We start from the raw sequence: 13,932 nt of genomic DNA on the forward strand, positions 1-13,932 counted from the left end.
GGATAGTTGGGGTTTCAATAATTAATACAGAAAAACACAATTAAACATAAAGGCTAAATGTCTTTTTTTAGGGTCAGACAAGCTAAACATCTTTAGAGCAAGAAACAAATCACAATCAGCCTTTTCGCTGTTTTTCACAGCAGATAGGTAGCTTTCAAACAAATGTTTCTAACACAAAAAGAGTTTAGAGCTATGCCTCACTAAAACAGAAATACTCTGCCATTTAGGTAATCTGGAACAGCAGAGAATGATTCCCCTTTGTAAACAGAAAACTCACAAAATGGATGTGTGGGAACTTATTGTCAACAGAGAAAAAGACTGTGGTGAGCACCCAATGATCCTGCTATGTCAGAAAGTAAAGATTTTGAAACAAATCGGATCTCGGCTTCAAGGAAAGGAAGAACCCAAGGCTAAGGAACGAGAACACAAACAGTTCATGCCACAACTACCACAGAGAGCTGTTGCCCAGTCAGCAGCCAGATCACTGAAGAGGCCATATGTTTGAGATCAGAAGGCAAGAAAATGGGCTGCTTTACTGTGGTTTTTACTTTATTTGCACCTTCTAATAGTACAAAACATTTCATGATATCAGCTAAATGTGACAGTGATAGTGACGCAGCGCAGGAATGTGGGGTGTTTAATTAAAGCACAGAAGCAATGTCAGTGGCGTGGTTCTTTTTTCACTGTGTCGAACAAGTAGGGAAATATATCTAATATCGGAAAATATCGTTTTTTGCCATAACAGCAATATTAACATTGGATATCGATATTGGCCCTACTTTTCATATTGGTGCACCCTAGTTATGAGAAAACAAACTCTAGACTGACTTGTAGAGTTTGAGTGGCATGGCAGATGGTGTCTGCTACTGTAAATATTGTTTTGACAGCTACATTTCTGTAGCCACCTTTCAGCTGCTTCCATTTACCGTCACTACAAGGACAAGGATGATTCCTGTGTATATCAAAGTAAAAATGCTGGTCTGGAACTGAAGCAAAAATTACAACTACCTGAATGCTGTCAGAACTTACACGTTTTGCCTGAAGCAGTTTGTCACCCCTGTACAGAATTACAAGTGGACAAGGGTTGCCACAGAGCACTTTTAAATTCCTTGGTAGGGGGCCGGACTGTTAGATCTCCAAAGTACGCATTTCAGACAACATATCAACACCTCATCACTATAAAAATCCCCCTATAAATTTTCAACTGATAAGCTCATGCCTAAAACTGTAAACTGAGATCACTTGGGTGCTCACTGGATTACACGTCAATGCCTGAGTTTGGTGATCTACACATATCATCACTTTCTCTAACAGGATTGTGAGCATGAGACCTAAAAAGAAAATGTTCAGACTTGTAGTGTGTAGTTCAGGCTACAGCAAAGATAAAAAGGTATAAAAAGGATGTCATAAGCAATTTAAATACTGGTTTTTCATTTCAAACTTTCTTATTGAGGCGTTTGGACTGAAGGTGAGTTGTACTGAACAGTCTAATATTCCACTGTTTGCCAATAAAAGCTTTTGTTCTCTAATCATCAGGTGATAAAGCCCTCAGAGGTGTAAGATTTGATTAGAGAACATTTCTGCAAGGCACCAGCACACACATTACAGCGCAATCAAAAAAAGGGAAATAATTACTGATACTCACATCTTGCAGGGAGATCATAGCCGCAGGTGATCTTGGCTTTGCCAGTGTCACAGCCGTTTAGTGAGTGACACTCATCATACAGACACGACCCCGCTGATTTGTGTATGCAGCCATCAACTGAAACACACAAAAACAAGGTAAGGCCTACCCGAGGAGAAAAATGCAAAAACATGCAGATCCACATATCTCACACATGCTGGGATAAACATTTGAGTGCTTCATCATTTGAAAACAAAAAGATACCTGCGAGCTGAACATTTCTAAGGCTGAATCTGGTAACTGTATCTGTATATACAAAAATTATCTAATGTTTTCCTTCCTGCAGGGATACAGGCTCTGCTATGGTGAGCTGTGCTTGTTGCTGGTAAATATTGACAACCTTCTAAATAAAATTAGATAGGCCAAGATCTAATAACCCCTCAGTGTAGGGTGAAAAGGAGACCGTTCTTCCTGTAATCTCTCTCCTCTGTCAACAGCAATATAGAATCGGATCATTTACTGTATTTTCTGCCTTGATCCTTGCTGTGAGCCCTGCATGATATGGATCTGTGTTCTGGATCTGTCATGCACTATGCTGACGTGTGTCCTGATTCTTTGGAGACCCCAGGCCCCCACCCCCTTAAAGGTTTTAATTTTATCAGGTTAAGGACGCGATACAGTTGATTGATGGAACATCCTATGCAAGAAGGCAGAGAGATAGAAATCCACATTATCTGTCTCTGAAAGCCTGACATCTCTCCAAGAGCATGTTATCAATCACACTGAAATATCATAAAATCCTCCTCAAGTTGTCCTGTAGAAATGGCTTAAGAGCCATTAGGAGATAACAGCCAGGAGGAGGAAGAAGAAAACATGGATGGATCTTCTTTTACTTGCTTTTTATTTGAATCTGACCGCTGGTGGGATCAAATGTCCCAGATTTTCTCCAACCAATGCTAAAATGCCTGCAGCATTGTTCTGGAGGAAAAATTCACTCTAATCAGTATCTTCATCTGTAAAACAATAATCCTTCATGTACACACCCAAGAAAGAAAACAGAAAAATTCCCTAGACATGTATTTTGCTTCACATTATGCAGATAGACAAAAGCTCTTTTTGATGAGGGATGGTCCACTTTAGAGTTCCTTTCAACTTCTTTGGGATGAGTCAACGACAGCAGCTGGGTAGAACATTTTCTACTTCTATCAATCAACTTTAATGGACTGAGGGACAGGCGGCTGACAGAGACAAATCCTGATGGCTTTTCAAAGAAGTAACATGACTCTGACAGCGATGTGGATATGCGACGAGATCGCTGCAGAGACAATGAAAGCTGCCTAACACAACACAGAGATGGATGTAGAGCGGGTTGAAGGCTTGGCATTTTTATAATGTACACTGTGCAAGCAAGATTGTCCATGATCATCAGGCACACGTATTTGCATCACAATTGGTTCCTAACATCTCATTAAAATGAACTGCTAAAAGCAGAAAGAGGAGGTTAAACTGTAAGCTCTGCAGGCTTTTAAATTTAGGTATTTGTGCTTCTGGATAAGTCATGTGAATGCAGTTTTTGCCTAGTTTGCCAAGAACCACAAAAAACACCAACTGGAAGTTCATGTAAAAGATAAATTTAATGCATACACTATGTAGCCAAAGTATTGGTTCACACCACCAAATCAATAAATTCTGGTGTTCCAATCACTTCCATGGCTGCATGTGTATAACGTTTGGTGTGGTGAAACTTGACGGGCCTGCACAGAGTCCTGACCTCAACCTTCTTGAACACCTTTGGGATGATTTAGAGCGGAGGCTACAATTTTGGTTTGCTCATCTAACTATAAACCTTTAGGAAGATGTTTACAGAATAGTTAAGGTTGCTGTTGCTAGCAAAGGTGGGTCCATATGGACATTAATTTCATCATGATATGTTGTGGTATTTATTATGATGATGATGATGATAAAAGTGATAAAGTCTTTACATCTGCTTTTCAGACCTTTTTTTTTATGGCTGTGCCTGCAAGTCACCGCCATACAAACACAAATACTGCTCCTTAAGAGAAACCCATTTTGAAATGTTCAGGACACCAGTTACATAAAGAAGCACGAGTTTTATTACTAAACTGCACAGAATAACTTCATTTAATTATATTTCTAATTATACTGATTTTTATTATTACTCTCATGGAACCAACAGTGGAGAAAATAGTGAACGTAACAACCCCAAAAATACTTCCACTACATATGTTGATCTGCCCTTGGCCCTTGGGCAAGGCACTTAACCTCAAGTTGCCTACCGATCTGCGGATCGGTGTAAGAATGTGTGAGCGTTAGTGAGTGCGATTGGGTGAATGTGGCTCTAGTGTAAAGTGCTTTGAGTGGTCTGTATGACAGGAAAGGCACTATATAAGTTCAGTCCATTTACATCATGAATTGGAATTTCACATTGTCATGACTAATCCAATGTTTTTCGGAATAACAATTAAGATAGTACAATAAATGCCCATCCCTCGTTGCAAGAGTTGATATTTCAGCTTACGTTGTGCATACTACAGTCAAGGCTTGGTTTTCAAATTCAAAGTACTTTTTGAAAATAACCTTTAAGCAGGTATTAAACATACATTCATTAAGACAACACTTTTATTATGCTATATTATGATTATATATATGATTATGATACATTATTTTATACTTTGAAATAACCATGTTTAGTAAACTGATAAAAAGGTAATTTACTTCAATAATTCAATGCAAACAAGTGAAACTCATACAAATTAATTACACAGTGTGATACATTTCAAGCATTTGGGTTTCAATTTTAATGATTATGGCTTAAAGCTAATGAAACCCCAAAATTCAATATCTCTGATAATTAGAATCCTGTACAAGACTAACAAATAAATGTTTAATATAGAAATGTCTGCCTACTGAAAAGTATGTCCTTATGATGTACAGTATTTGCACTTAATACTCACTTGTGGCTCATTTTGCATTCAGTACTGCATCAGTGCAGCATGTTTTGAATGCAATCAGCCTGTAGCAATGCTGAGATGTCAAGTGAGCCCAGTCTGCTTTAGTTGCAGTTGTTAGCTCATCTGCATTGTTAGCTTATATCTTCCGCTTGACAAAACCCACGCATTCTATATATTTGTGGAACTACCACACTTTCTCCTTACACTCAGCTTTCCATCAATATGTCAGGATACAGCACTAAGAGTCAGCTTCTGTAGAAATGACCTTTTGTGGCGTATCCTCTTTGTGCAAGTTGCCAATGACTCCCCATGATTATGTAATCTATAGCATGGCCAGATGACCTTACTTTATATTATCTTAACCGGTTTTATATAATATTTAATTTTCTGAGAAACTGACTTGTTTTTTAAATTAGCTTTAAACTATGATCACACAAATTAAAACATTTAAAATACAGCATAACACTCTCTATAATGAATACATGTAAACTGTAAAAGTTTCATGTTTTAAACTGAATTATTGCAGTAAAACTTGTTGACATGTTAATTCATTTAGATGGACCTGTCAGTTGATAACATTTGTCAAATTTGCCAGATCACAAGCCTGTTTGTTTGTCGGTGGGCAGTCTGTCTGCTACAGAGTGAGCAGTCTGTTCACTCAGTATGGCATTCTTTGGAGATATTTTAGTGCTGAGAGGGAGAAAAGAAAAAAAAAAAACAACACAGCTAATTGAAGACATATTTGTACGAAATGCACAAACATCAAAATAGCGGCACTCTGTGCTCCATAGAGGGGAAATAAGGAGCTCATGTAGGCAACAGTAAGGCTAACTACATTACAAAAGGTTGCTTAATTTTATTTTATGAGTGTTAAATCTTTTGACATGAAGTACGGGGCTTAGAAATGTTGACAGCCTGCTGAAAGACGCTCACACAAGGTAGTAATATTTACAGTTGGTGCCAATAATCACTTAAAAGTACTTCAAGATTGCTTAAAATTGTCATTATCAATTTTCATTACTCTGTGTACACAGTTAATCTAAAGGTGCATCATTTTTGTAACATGAATTTGGATGTTTCCGAGTTCGGAACAAGAAGTTGGAACCCCTGAAGTTGGAATTCTGAGCTGGAAAGCCCAGAGTTGTTCATCCAATATGGCTGCCGTGCCTACAGAATATAGTATTGGCTATTTATGAGGTCCGCTGTGACATATCTGTTTGTTAAAACAGGTGTGTCATTCCCACTTCCAAGGTTAGACTTCCTAGACAAACTTAACAAAGCATAATGTCGCCTCTGCTTATTAAAAAACAAGGGCTCATCAAAGAAACACTTGTTAACACTGGTTAAATTATACTCCAGCTAAAAACGTTTTTTAACATATTGCCCAGTGTCGTGGCTTTTCAAGTCATCTTTACAATGTTTTTCCCATAAAAAACAAAGAATGTCTTTTTATAAGATGCTGCTGAAATGCTTTGCACCAGTCTGTGGTTCAGATTTAGCAGCCCTGCAGGTGATGGTATTCGTAGGCAAGTAATGATCCTGATTACATAAAAACTGATTTTATAAATATAAATACAACTGAAGATATAAGCAAAACGTGCAACAGTGTAACCAAAAAGGGTCTGTGTGGTTTATTTAGATTACATAACGCCACAAAACACAAAACTATTGCTGTTGCAATATTTAACAATAATATCTTCATTGCATAATTTTATCCCAGGTAGCAGAACTGTTTTTTGAGGTAGAAAAATTCTCTGTATTGGCATATCAGATAGCAATATATTGAAACGCATCTGTAATGCAAGCATTGCACTGACATTTTCCCTTTGCTGTATTTGTGTTAGTCAAAGATAGTTCCTTAAATAATTATTTGATTTGCAGAGAGGAAAGATTTGCTTTCATGAGGGTATAAAGCATTTTCAGCAGTCTCATCGTTTGATAGTGCTTGAATGGAGTCGACATCCCGTCATTGTGATGAACTTTACAAATAAAACATTTTAAAAGTTATCAGACTGTTCCTTTTAATGAAAAAAAGAAAGTTTGCACAGCCGGAAACACCATTCAAAATCTGTAGTTTATCCTTAACAGAAGTTAACTTTAAATATTTCTAATAATTAAAGAAGAGAATAGTTTAATGCCTTTAACTCTCTTTTAGTTCACTGTTATTTTTTTATCTGTCCTCTACACACTTCTTTTCATTATTTGAAAGCATGGTTGATATCTTACCTATAACTACCTTACCTGCCAAAAAATATATAGGCTTCAGCGTTTCATCTTAGTTCCTGAAGAAAGAGATTGCAGATAATAGCGGGAAGCTTTCATTTCACTGCTCTTCCTGTCCACCATGGTTGCATAAGCTAATTTCTCTGATGCTACTGAGTGTGTCACTGCTGTCTAGTCGCAGTGAGCCCGTAAAAGCCTGCAAATTTGTTCACAGTGCCTGGAAACAGAGAAAGATGCTGAACTGATCTGGCTGCTGGCCAGAATCTCAGAAGATAGAGCTACAGATTTAATTTACCTGCTTTACTGGTGGAATAAAACAGATGCATTTTGGGTAATAGGTGTGTCTATCATCTGTGTTTCTGAGGAAGACATAAAGCGAGGAGCGAGGAAACAGAGGCAGATAGGTTTCAAAATGCACTTTGTAATTTTGAATTCAATTTCGAGAGAACAATCTACATGAAGCATTCCAAACTTGAATGTGAATGCGTTTTTTGTGTCCAATACGTAGGCAACTAAAAGCAGATCTGAGTTCCCATAAGTGGAGATATGACCCACATGCAATTGACCATCAATTTATTTTCTCATTTAAGTTGGATGTCAGAGATATTCCCAGCAGATTTCTACCTTAGATGCCGGCAACATTACAAAGGCAGCCTCAGACTCTCATTAGCAAAAAATTACATTTACATTTGCTGCAGACAGAGGGACAGGACCTTCACCCAAACATCACAGTTCTGAAAACAATAGAACAAATTATGTAGATTTACACTTTTATATAAAATAAGCATAGGCATATTAAAATAATCTAAACACAATACCCAAGTTGCAACAAGATCTCAATGCCAAAATATATTTCCAAGTGAAATCTGTCTGGTCAGGCTCTATCCAGCTCCTGTCAGCATGTGACTTCATCCTGTCCAAGGTAGCCTATTATTATCTAGGCGATTAATATGAGCCCTGGTCACTGCCTATCTTAAGGTCTTATTCACAAGATCAACAGACAGATTGGGCCTTGTATGCAATAATGTGGCTGCCGCCCTGGTCTGCCAGGGTAAAGAAAGATCTGGGGTGAGTTAGTGTGAATGGCTCAGTCATCCTCAAATAAAGTCACTGCTTCTCTGCATTGAAAGGAGTTAGTTAAGGTGGATCAGGCCTCGGATAAGAATGCCTCCTTCATTGGAAGGTTTGCCATGCATGTCCCAATAGGAGGAGACCCTGAGTTAGAACCAGAAGTTATTGGAGGGACAAGATCTCCCTTCTTGGGAGTAACATACTACACTCGGTTTCTTCACTGGACCTGTTACCTGCAGCCCAAACAACCGTGGACGAACGGACGGATTTAAATTTTCAAAGAAATATTGCTCAACTCTTGTCTTGTTTTTGTGAACCCCTGCTCGATTAGAATCTGCCCCATGTGTCTAATGAAACTTGGCTAACATCAGACACGTGTTTGAGCAGTTTTAAAACAACTCCTTAAAGCAGTTATGCCTTTGTCCCTACTTCATTGTATTTAGATGCCATAATCATATTCAAATGTTAAATTGTCCTCCCACAGATGCACCTGGATCACAGTCCTAAAAGAATATCAAAGCAGCCTCTTTCTCTCTTATCCCTGCTTTCAGACTGATACATATGTCAAGTCCCAAGATGAACATGTGCTCATCTCTGTAATGCACAAACACAGGTGAAAGGTGCCATATTTCAACTTCCATTAAGGCTTCTTCACAGAGGACATTTCATTTAACAGGCTTAATATTCAGGCGGCAGCATCTGCCTCTGCTGAGCCCACTGCTGGGCCTTCTCAGCCCCCGCTGAAAAATATCACAGCTAATACCTCATCTATCTCTGCTTGCAGCCTGCCTCTGCTATATGGGACAAAACATTTATTCATCTTCTCTGAGTGCCTTGCTCACAGAAACTTCCCAGGGCAGCCACTCCAGCAAGTCCAGGCAGCTAATGAAGATAACTCTGAGCAGAGGCCGGACAGCATCCTTCTGAACACATAATGGGAACAAGGAGAGAGCAAGAGACAGAGGGAGAGACATGTTGAGGAAGACAAAGGAGATGAGGGTGTGTGTGTGTGTATGAGTGTGTGTATCAGTCTAAAGAAATCTGAATTAGTTACTCAGCTATAACCTTGGCTCCTGCCATTGTTGAAGACACCTCTGCCTTGTCCTCTCAGGGCTCAGTTCCCACATGCATTGAGGGACTCAGCAAAAGCTCTGCTTACTCTCCCCGGGCTTCTCTGAGGCAGCCCGAAAAACCAAGAGCTTTCAATCACTCCCTCAGACACAATGAATACCTGCTCTGCTCTCATTACAATACCCTGCTTTTCAGAAATAGTGTCAGCAGCAATTTTCTCTCCTAATTATTTTTCCTCTCCTCTGAGGGTTGGGTTCAGGACTGGAGCCAGAAGAGGCGGCACGGTACGGGCAAAACAGAAGGGGGAGAGTGAGCTGGATTTATACCCAACAGAGAAAAGAGGGAGTCAGAAAAGCAGTTGCTAATCCAACAGAAGGGAATAACAAGGTATATCTAAACTTTAACTTGCATGATTCAGTGTGTGGGCAAGGTCAACTCATCATATAGAGGTTTGGCAATATAGACCAAAACTTCAATCAATACTTTTCTCACACAGTTGTTGTTTTTAAACAAAGAATATATTCTTTAAACTATTGAGCCTTTTATTGCCTCGTACCTATTTCTCTGTAGTATCCATGGCAACAACATTTTTCCCTCTTTCTTCGCAGCACTTTCTGAGCTGAACGCCGATCAAAGCCTCTCCCCTAAATTCCACCTCTGTGATTTACAACACTATTTTCTATTCAACTAATTTTACTCAAGGAGATGATGACATGGATTAGCAGCTAATCAAGTGCCAATCAGAGATCTGGTGGAGCAAAATGCCAGGCGGGAAAAATGCTCAAGCCTTTGTGGTTATTCCTGTGTGAGGCTGGATTATGCGCCCTAATCACAGCAATTTCAGCTGCAACAATAGCCTAAGCTTTCTCCCCACTGTAACCAAGTTCCCAAGAAAAGGATATTAATCTCCATTTACCTGTAATACGCAGGTAAACAAGGAATTTGAGCCAATGGTGTGCCAGTGGGATAGTCATAGATGTTAGTCACCAAAGTTATATAAAAAACCCCAGTTTACTTGGCTCAAAAAGCTCCTGTCACTGTAATGTAAGAAGGAGACAGAGTAAATGACACTACAATAACAGGTTCCCAGAGGAAACCTTTCTGTAAGTGTAGTCGCCGTTCAGCCCACGCAGAGGGGCCTTTCAGAAAAGATTGGGAGACTTTTCAATGTAACAAAAATATCATGGTCTCAAGGCTCTACCCAAATTTACACAGCATTTGCTGGGATTTATAGGCATGAAATGCAGACAGTGTTTCAATGCAGATGCTTTAGTAATCTAACGGGAAGTAATATGGTATAGAAATCTAAAAGACAAATGCTACTCAAGCTCTTATAAATTAAGGTGCTTTGCATATCTCCAATTTAAAAGGAAAAAGTTAAATTGTTGATTTATTAAAAAGCATGTCAACACATTTCAACATAAGTGAAATATGTGGACAGAAACTGAAGAAATAGGAACTCGATCAGGAAATCACATAGTAAGGGTGCAGCCATATTCAAACCTCACACTATTTCTTGTCAAAGAGATGTTTGTCTCATGAACTCTGTGTTGCTTAGTCAGTATGACTATCTGGTTATATTAGTGGTCCTGGATGAGACTTTCATTGCTTTAAACTTGAAACCCTGTTTTAGCTACACTCACTGGCCACTTTAGGTACTCATTTCTAGTACTGGGCTGGACCCTTTTGATTCACAATTGGTTGGATTTTGTATGGCACATATTCAACAAGGTCTTGAATATTCCTCAGAGATTTTGTTTCACATTGACATTAAGGCATCACACTATTGCTGCAGATTTATCGGCTGCACATCTATGATGCAACTCAGCCCAAGGTTCTACCACATCCAAAGTAGTTTTATTGGACTGAGAACTGGTGACTGTGGACGCCACTGGAGTACAATAAACTCATCGCCATGTTCAAGAAACCAGCTTGATTTGAGCTTTTTGACATGGTGCATTATTCTGCAAAAATAAGCCGTCAGAAGATAGGCGGTCTGTGATTATTAAGTGATAGACATTGTTAGCAACAATACTTTTCAGTTAGTGTTCACTTCTGGTAAGCTATCCGTTTTGGCAAGTAGTACTCAGTGAGGTCTTCTGCTTCTATAGTACTTCTGCTTCAAGGTTCAACATGTGTGTTCAGAGATAGTACTTCATATATCTTGGTTGCAACAAGGGGGCTTTTGAGCAACTATTGCATTTATATCACCTGGAACTAGCACTTTTAACAAACATCTAGATCTCATGAGGCATTTTATCATTTTTGAACCATTATCCGTAAACCTGAGACATAGTTGTGCATGCAAATGCCAGTAGATAAGAAGTTTCGAAATACTCAGACCAGCCCATCTGGCACCAACAACCAGGCCAAGTCACGTGAATTCGCTTTATTCCCCATCCTGATGCCCAGTTTGAACTTTAAGTAGTCTTCTCCAGATCTAGATGTCCAAACGCATTTGCTTGCCTTATTTGCTACTGGTATTAGCAATAGCAGGTGTAAGTAATAAAGTGACCTGTAACTATGTTTATTGAACCAAGAAAGAAAACAGTTCTTCAGCTGACTTGTTGTGTTGTTAGTTACTTAATAAAAACAGCTTGTAAGGCTGGCCAACACCATTGAAGAAGTCTTAAACAGTTTAAAATGATTTGACTTGCAACATTTTGGGTTTTCAAGCACAGGATGAATAGTGTGACAGATGAACTGTTAGCTCCTAAAGACACACACAAAAAAAAAAGTCCTTATTACTTTCTACTAACAAACCCACACTTCTAAAAAGTAACCAGTTCTGTCTCTGCACAACTACCCCATTGCGAATTAAAGGTGTTGTTTATTGCAGGTTAATTGATGAGAAGCACTGAGGTGCATTCCCTTTGAGGCATAGGTTCTCTTCAGCACACAAGTAAATGCAACCTAATTTTTTTTTTTTTTTTTGAGAATCAGTATGTTTTTTTCACCAAATCTAGTTTATATGTAAAAATCTAGACTGGCAAAACATGAACTGAAACATTCTACACTTAACAGCTGATGTTTAAAAACAGTTTGAGATTTAAGAGAGAAGTATTCCATTTGTGAAAACAGAAAAAACTGTGTTTTTAATGTGCAATTTGACATTGGGGACTACCTTTGACCAATAGAAGCATGCAAACCACAATAAATAGGCTAGTCAAACCTAGACTTCAGTCAGTTCTCATCCTCATTTCCATTCATATTATTAGATCCCCCTCTCTGTCAATGTTTAGGTATTCATTACAGGATAACAGTAGCAGGTACAGAGTAGAGTGTGTCACTAAATTCAGCTCACTTTAATAAACTGGTGACCTGAACAGAGTGTTCATTCCCTCTTGGTTAGAACAGCAAGGTTAGAGTCTAGCCAGTTGCAACCCCAAACAGAATGAAGCAACAAGGGAAAAGGACTGAATGAATGAAATCAGTGTTTAAAAAAATAAAAAGATTACTGAATTCAGTGACAAAAAAAAAAAAAACTTCAGAAAGTCTGAACTTCAGAAAGTCACAAAATTATTTTACATTTACATTTTACCGATTGTGTAATGGTGAATTATGAGTTGAATTCCACTTATTAGTATTCACCCATGCATATAAAACTCAAAAATAAAGACAGTTCTCAAAAATCTAAGGTCTGATTTATTGTTGCAACACTTTTTCATGCTGTTGTTCTAGGGTCATAAAGGAATGCCAGGTTAGGTTACCACGGCTCATCTGCTATGGAAAATCTAGAGGCTAACAGCTGTGGACGACTCGGTGCCAAACCCCAGCCGTGTTGGACACCCTGCGACAACAGCTACGGCTGTGGATTTTATTTAAAGCTGTTGTTTTTGTCTCAGTTAATGGAGTCACTCTGTCCATACACACAAGACACAACCATTTGTATGTTGTTACATGGAAAGGGTGTGGATGCTTTGCAAACCAGAGGAGGCTGGTAATTTATCTGGGTAGTCCAAACCCAATCTTAAAAGCTTATCAAACTATGTTTTTTATCCACTAATTTAGCCACTCTGAATTAAAATAAATCCACATATTTACAATTTAGAGTCAACTCTGTAAATAGCTCAAAATAGCCTCCAAGGTCCTTGCAGTTTGTATGCCTCACCCACATTGATCTGTATTTTCTCACAGCGCAGGTATACTATGCACACATCAAATATTCTGCAATAAATGCATCTTCCTTCTGTCTTCAACTGAGCTTGTATAATGAAAGGACTGGCATGATGCCTGTGGATATAAAATTTGACCAGTAAAAGCGCACCAAAATGTATTCCGAGAGAAATCCAAGACTCCATTTGTGTCATTTGGAGTCTCTGTCAGCATCCTGTGTCAGAACAAAGCTTACAGAGTGCCTCCCTTGCTGATAGAAATCCACCATTTGTGTCCTCTGCTGCTCTGCCTGGGTCTCAATACCTTTCATTTCTGACTGTGAGGTTCACTAATAATCAGAGATAAACACAAACCTTCTTTTACAGCTTCTTCTCACTCCTTCAATATCACACTCATTTTTCACCTTTGACTCCTCATCCACTTCCTTATTACAAACAAGCACTCTGCCACTGAGGCTATTATCGCCTCGTCTCCCAGGTTGGACTACCTTTGGCACCATGCTTTACTCTTACTGTTATGGCAGAGGATGGGAAAGGGGAGTTGAGGACAGTATAGACAGAATGTTGTGACCGTACATGTTCATTATAAAGTTTCCAGAAATGTAGCATCCTCTCACTATTTAACCAAAAAGCCTGGATAATTCAAACACAATACATATCTATAAACAATATGCATAATAATTAGACGGGTTCGCATTTTAATGCATGCACTGCCTGGCTAAACTATTCAAATGATTGAACTTTAAGCATTTGCCATGTTACAAACACAAACTTGTATTATGTATTTAATTGGGATTTTATGTGCCAGGCCATCATAAAGCACTGCATGATTGTGTAATGAAAAAATTTTATGCAC

At 38.7% G+C, this 13,932-nt stretch overlaps 1 protein-coding gene across 1 annotated transcript in view; it reads right to left on the reverse strand.

Moving 5' to 3' along the window:
* macrod2 (mono-ADP ribosylhydrolase 2) overlaps nt 1-13,932 on the reverse strand; it is a 608,769-nt gene that overhangs the window by 365,897 nt on the left and 228,940 nt on the right. The window contains exon 5 of the mRNA XM_047351869.1: nt 1,646-1,762. Coding sequence (XP_047207825.1) covers nt 1,646-1,762 — 117 coding nt within the window. The remainder of the gene's footprint in view (nt 1-1,645; nt 1,763-13,932) is intronic.

This window comes from Girardinichthys multiradiatus, chromosome 22 (assembly GCF_021462225.1).
Source record: "Girardinichthys multiradiatus isolate DD_20200921_A chromosome 22, DD_fGirMul_XY1, whole genome shotgun sequence".
Taxonomy (NCBI): domain Eukaryota; kingdom Metazoa; phylum Chordata; class Actinopteri; order Cyprinodontiformes; family Goodeidae; genus Girardinichthys; species Girardinichthys multiradiatus.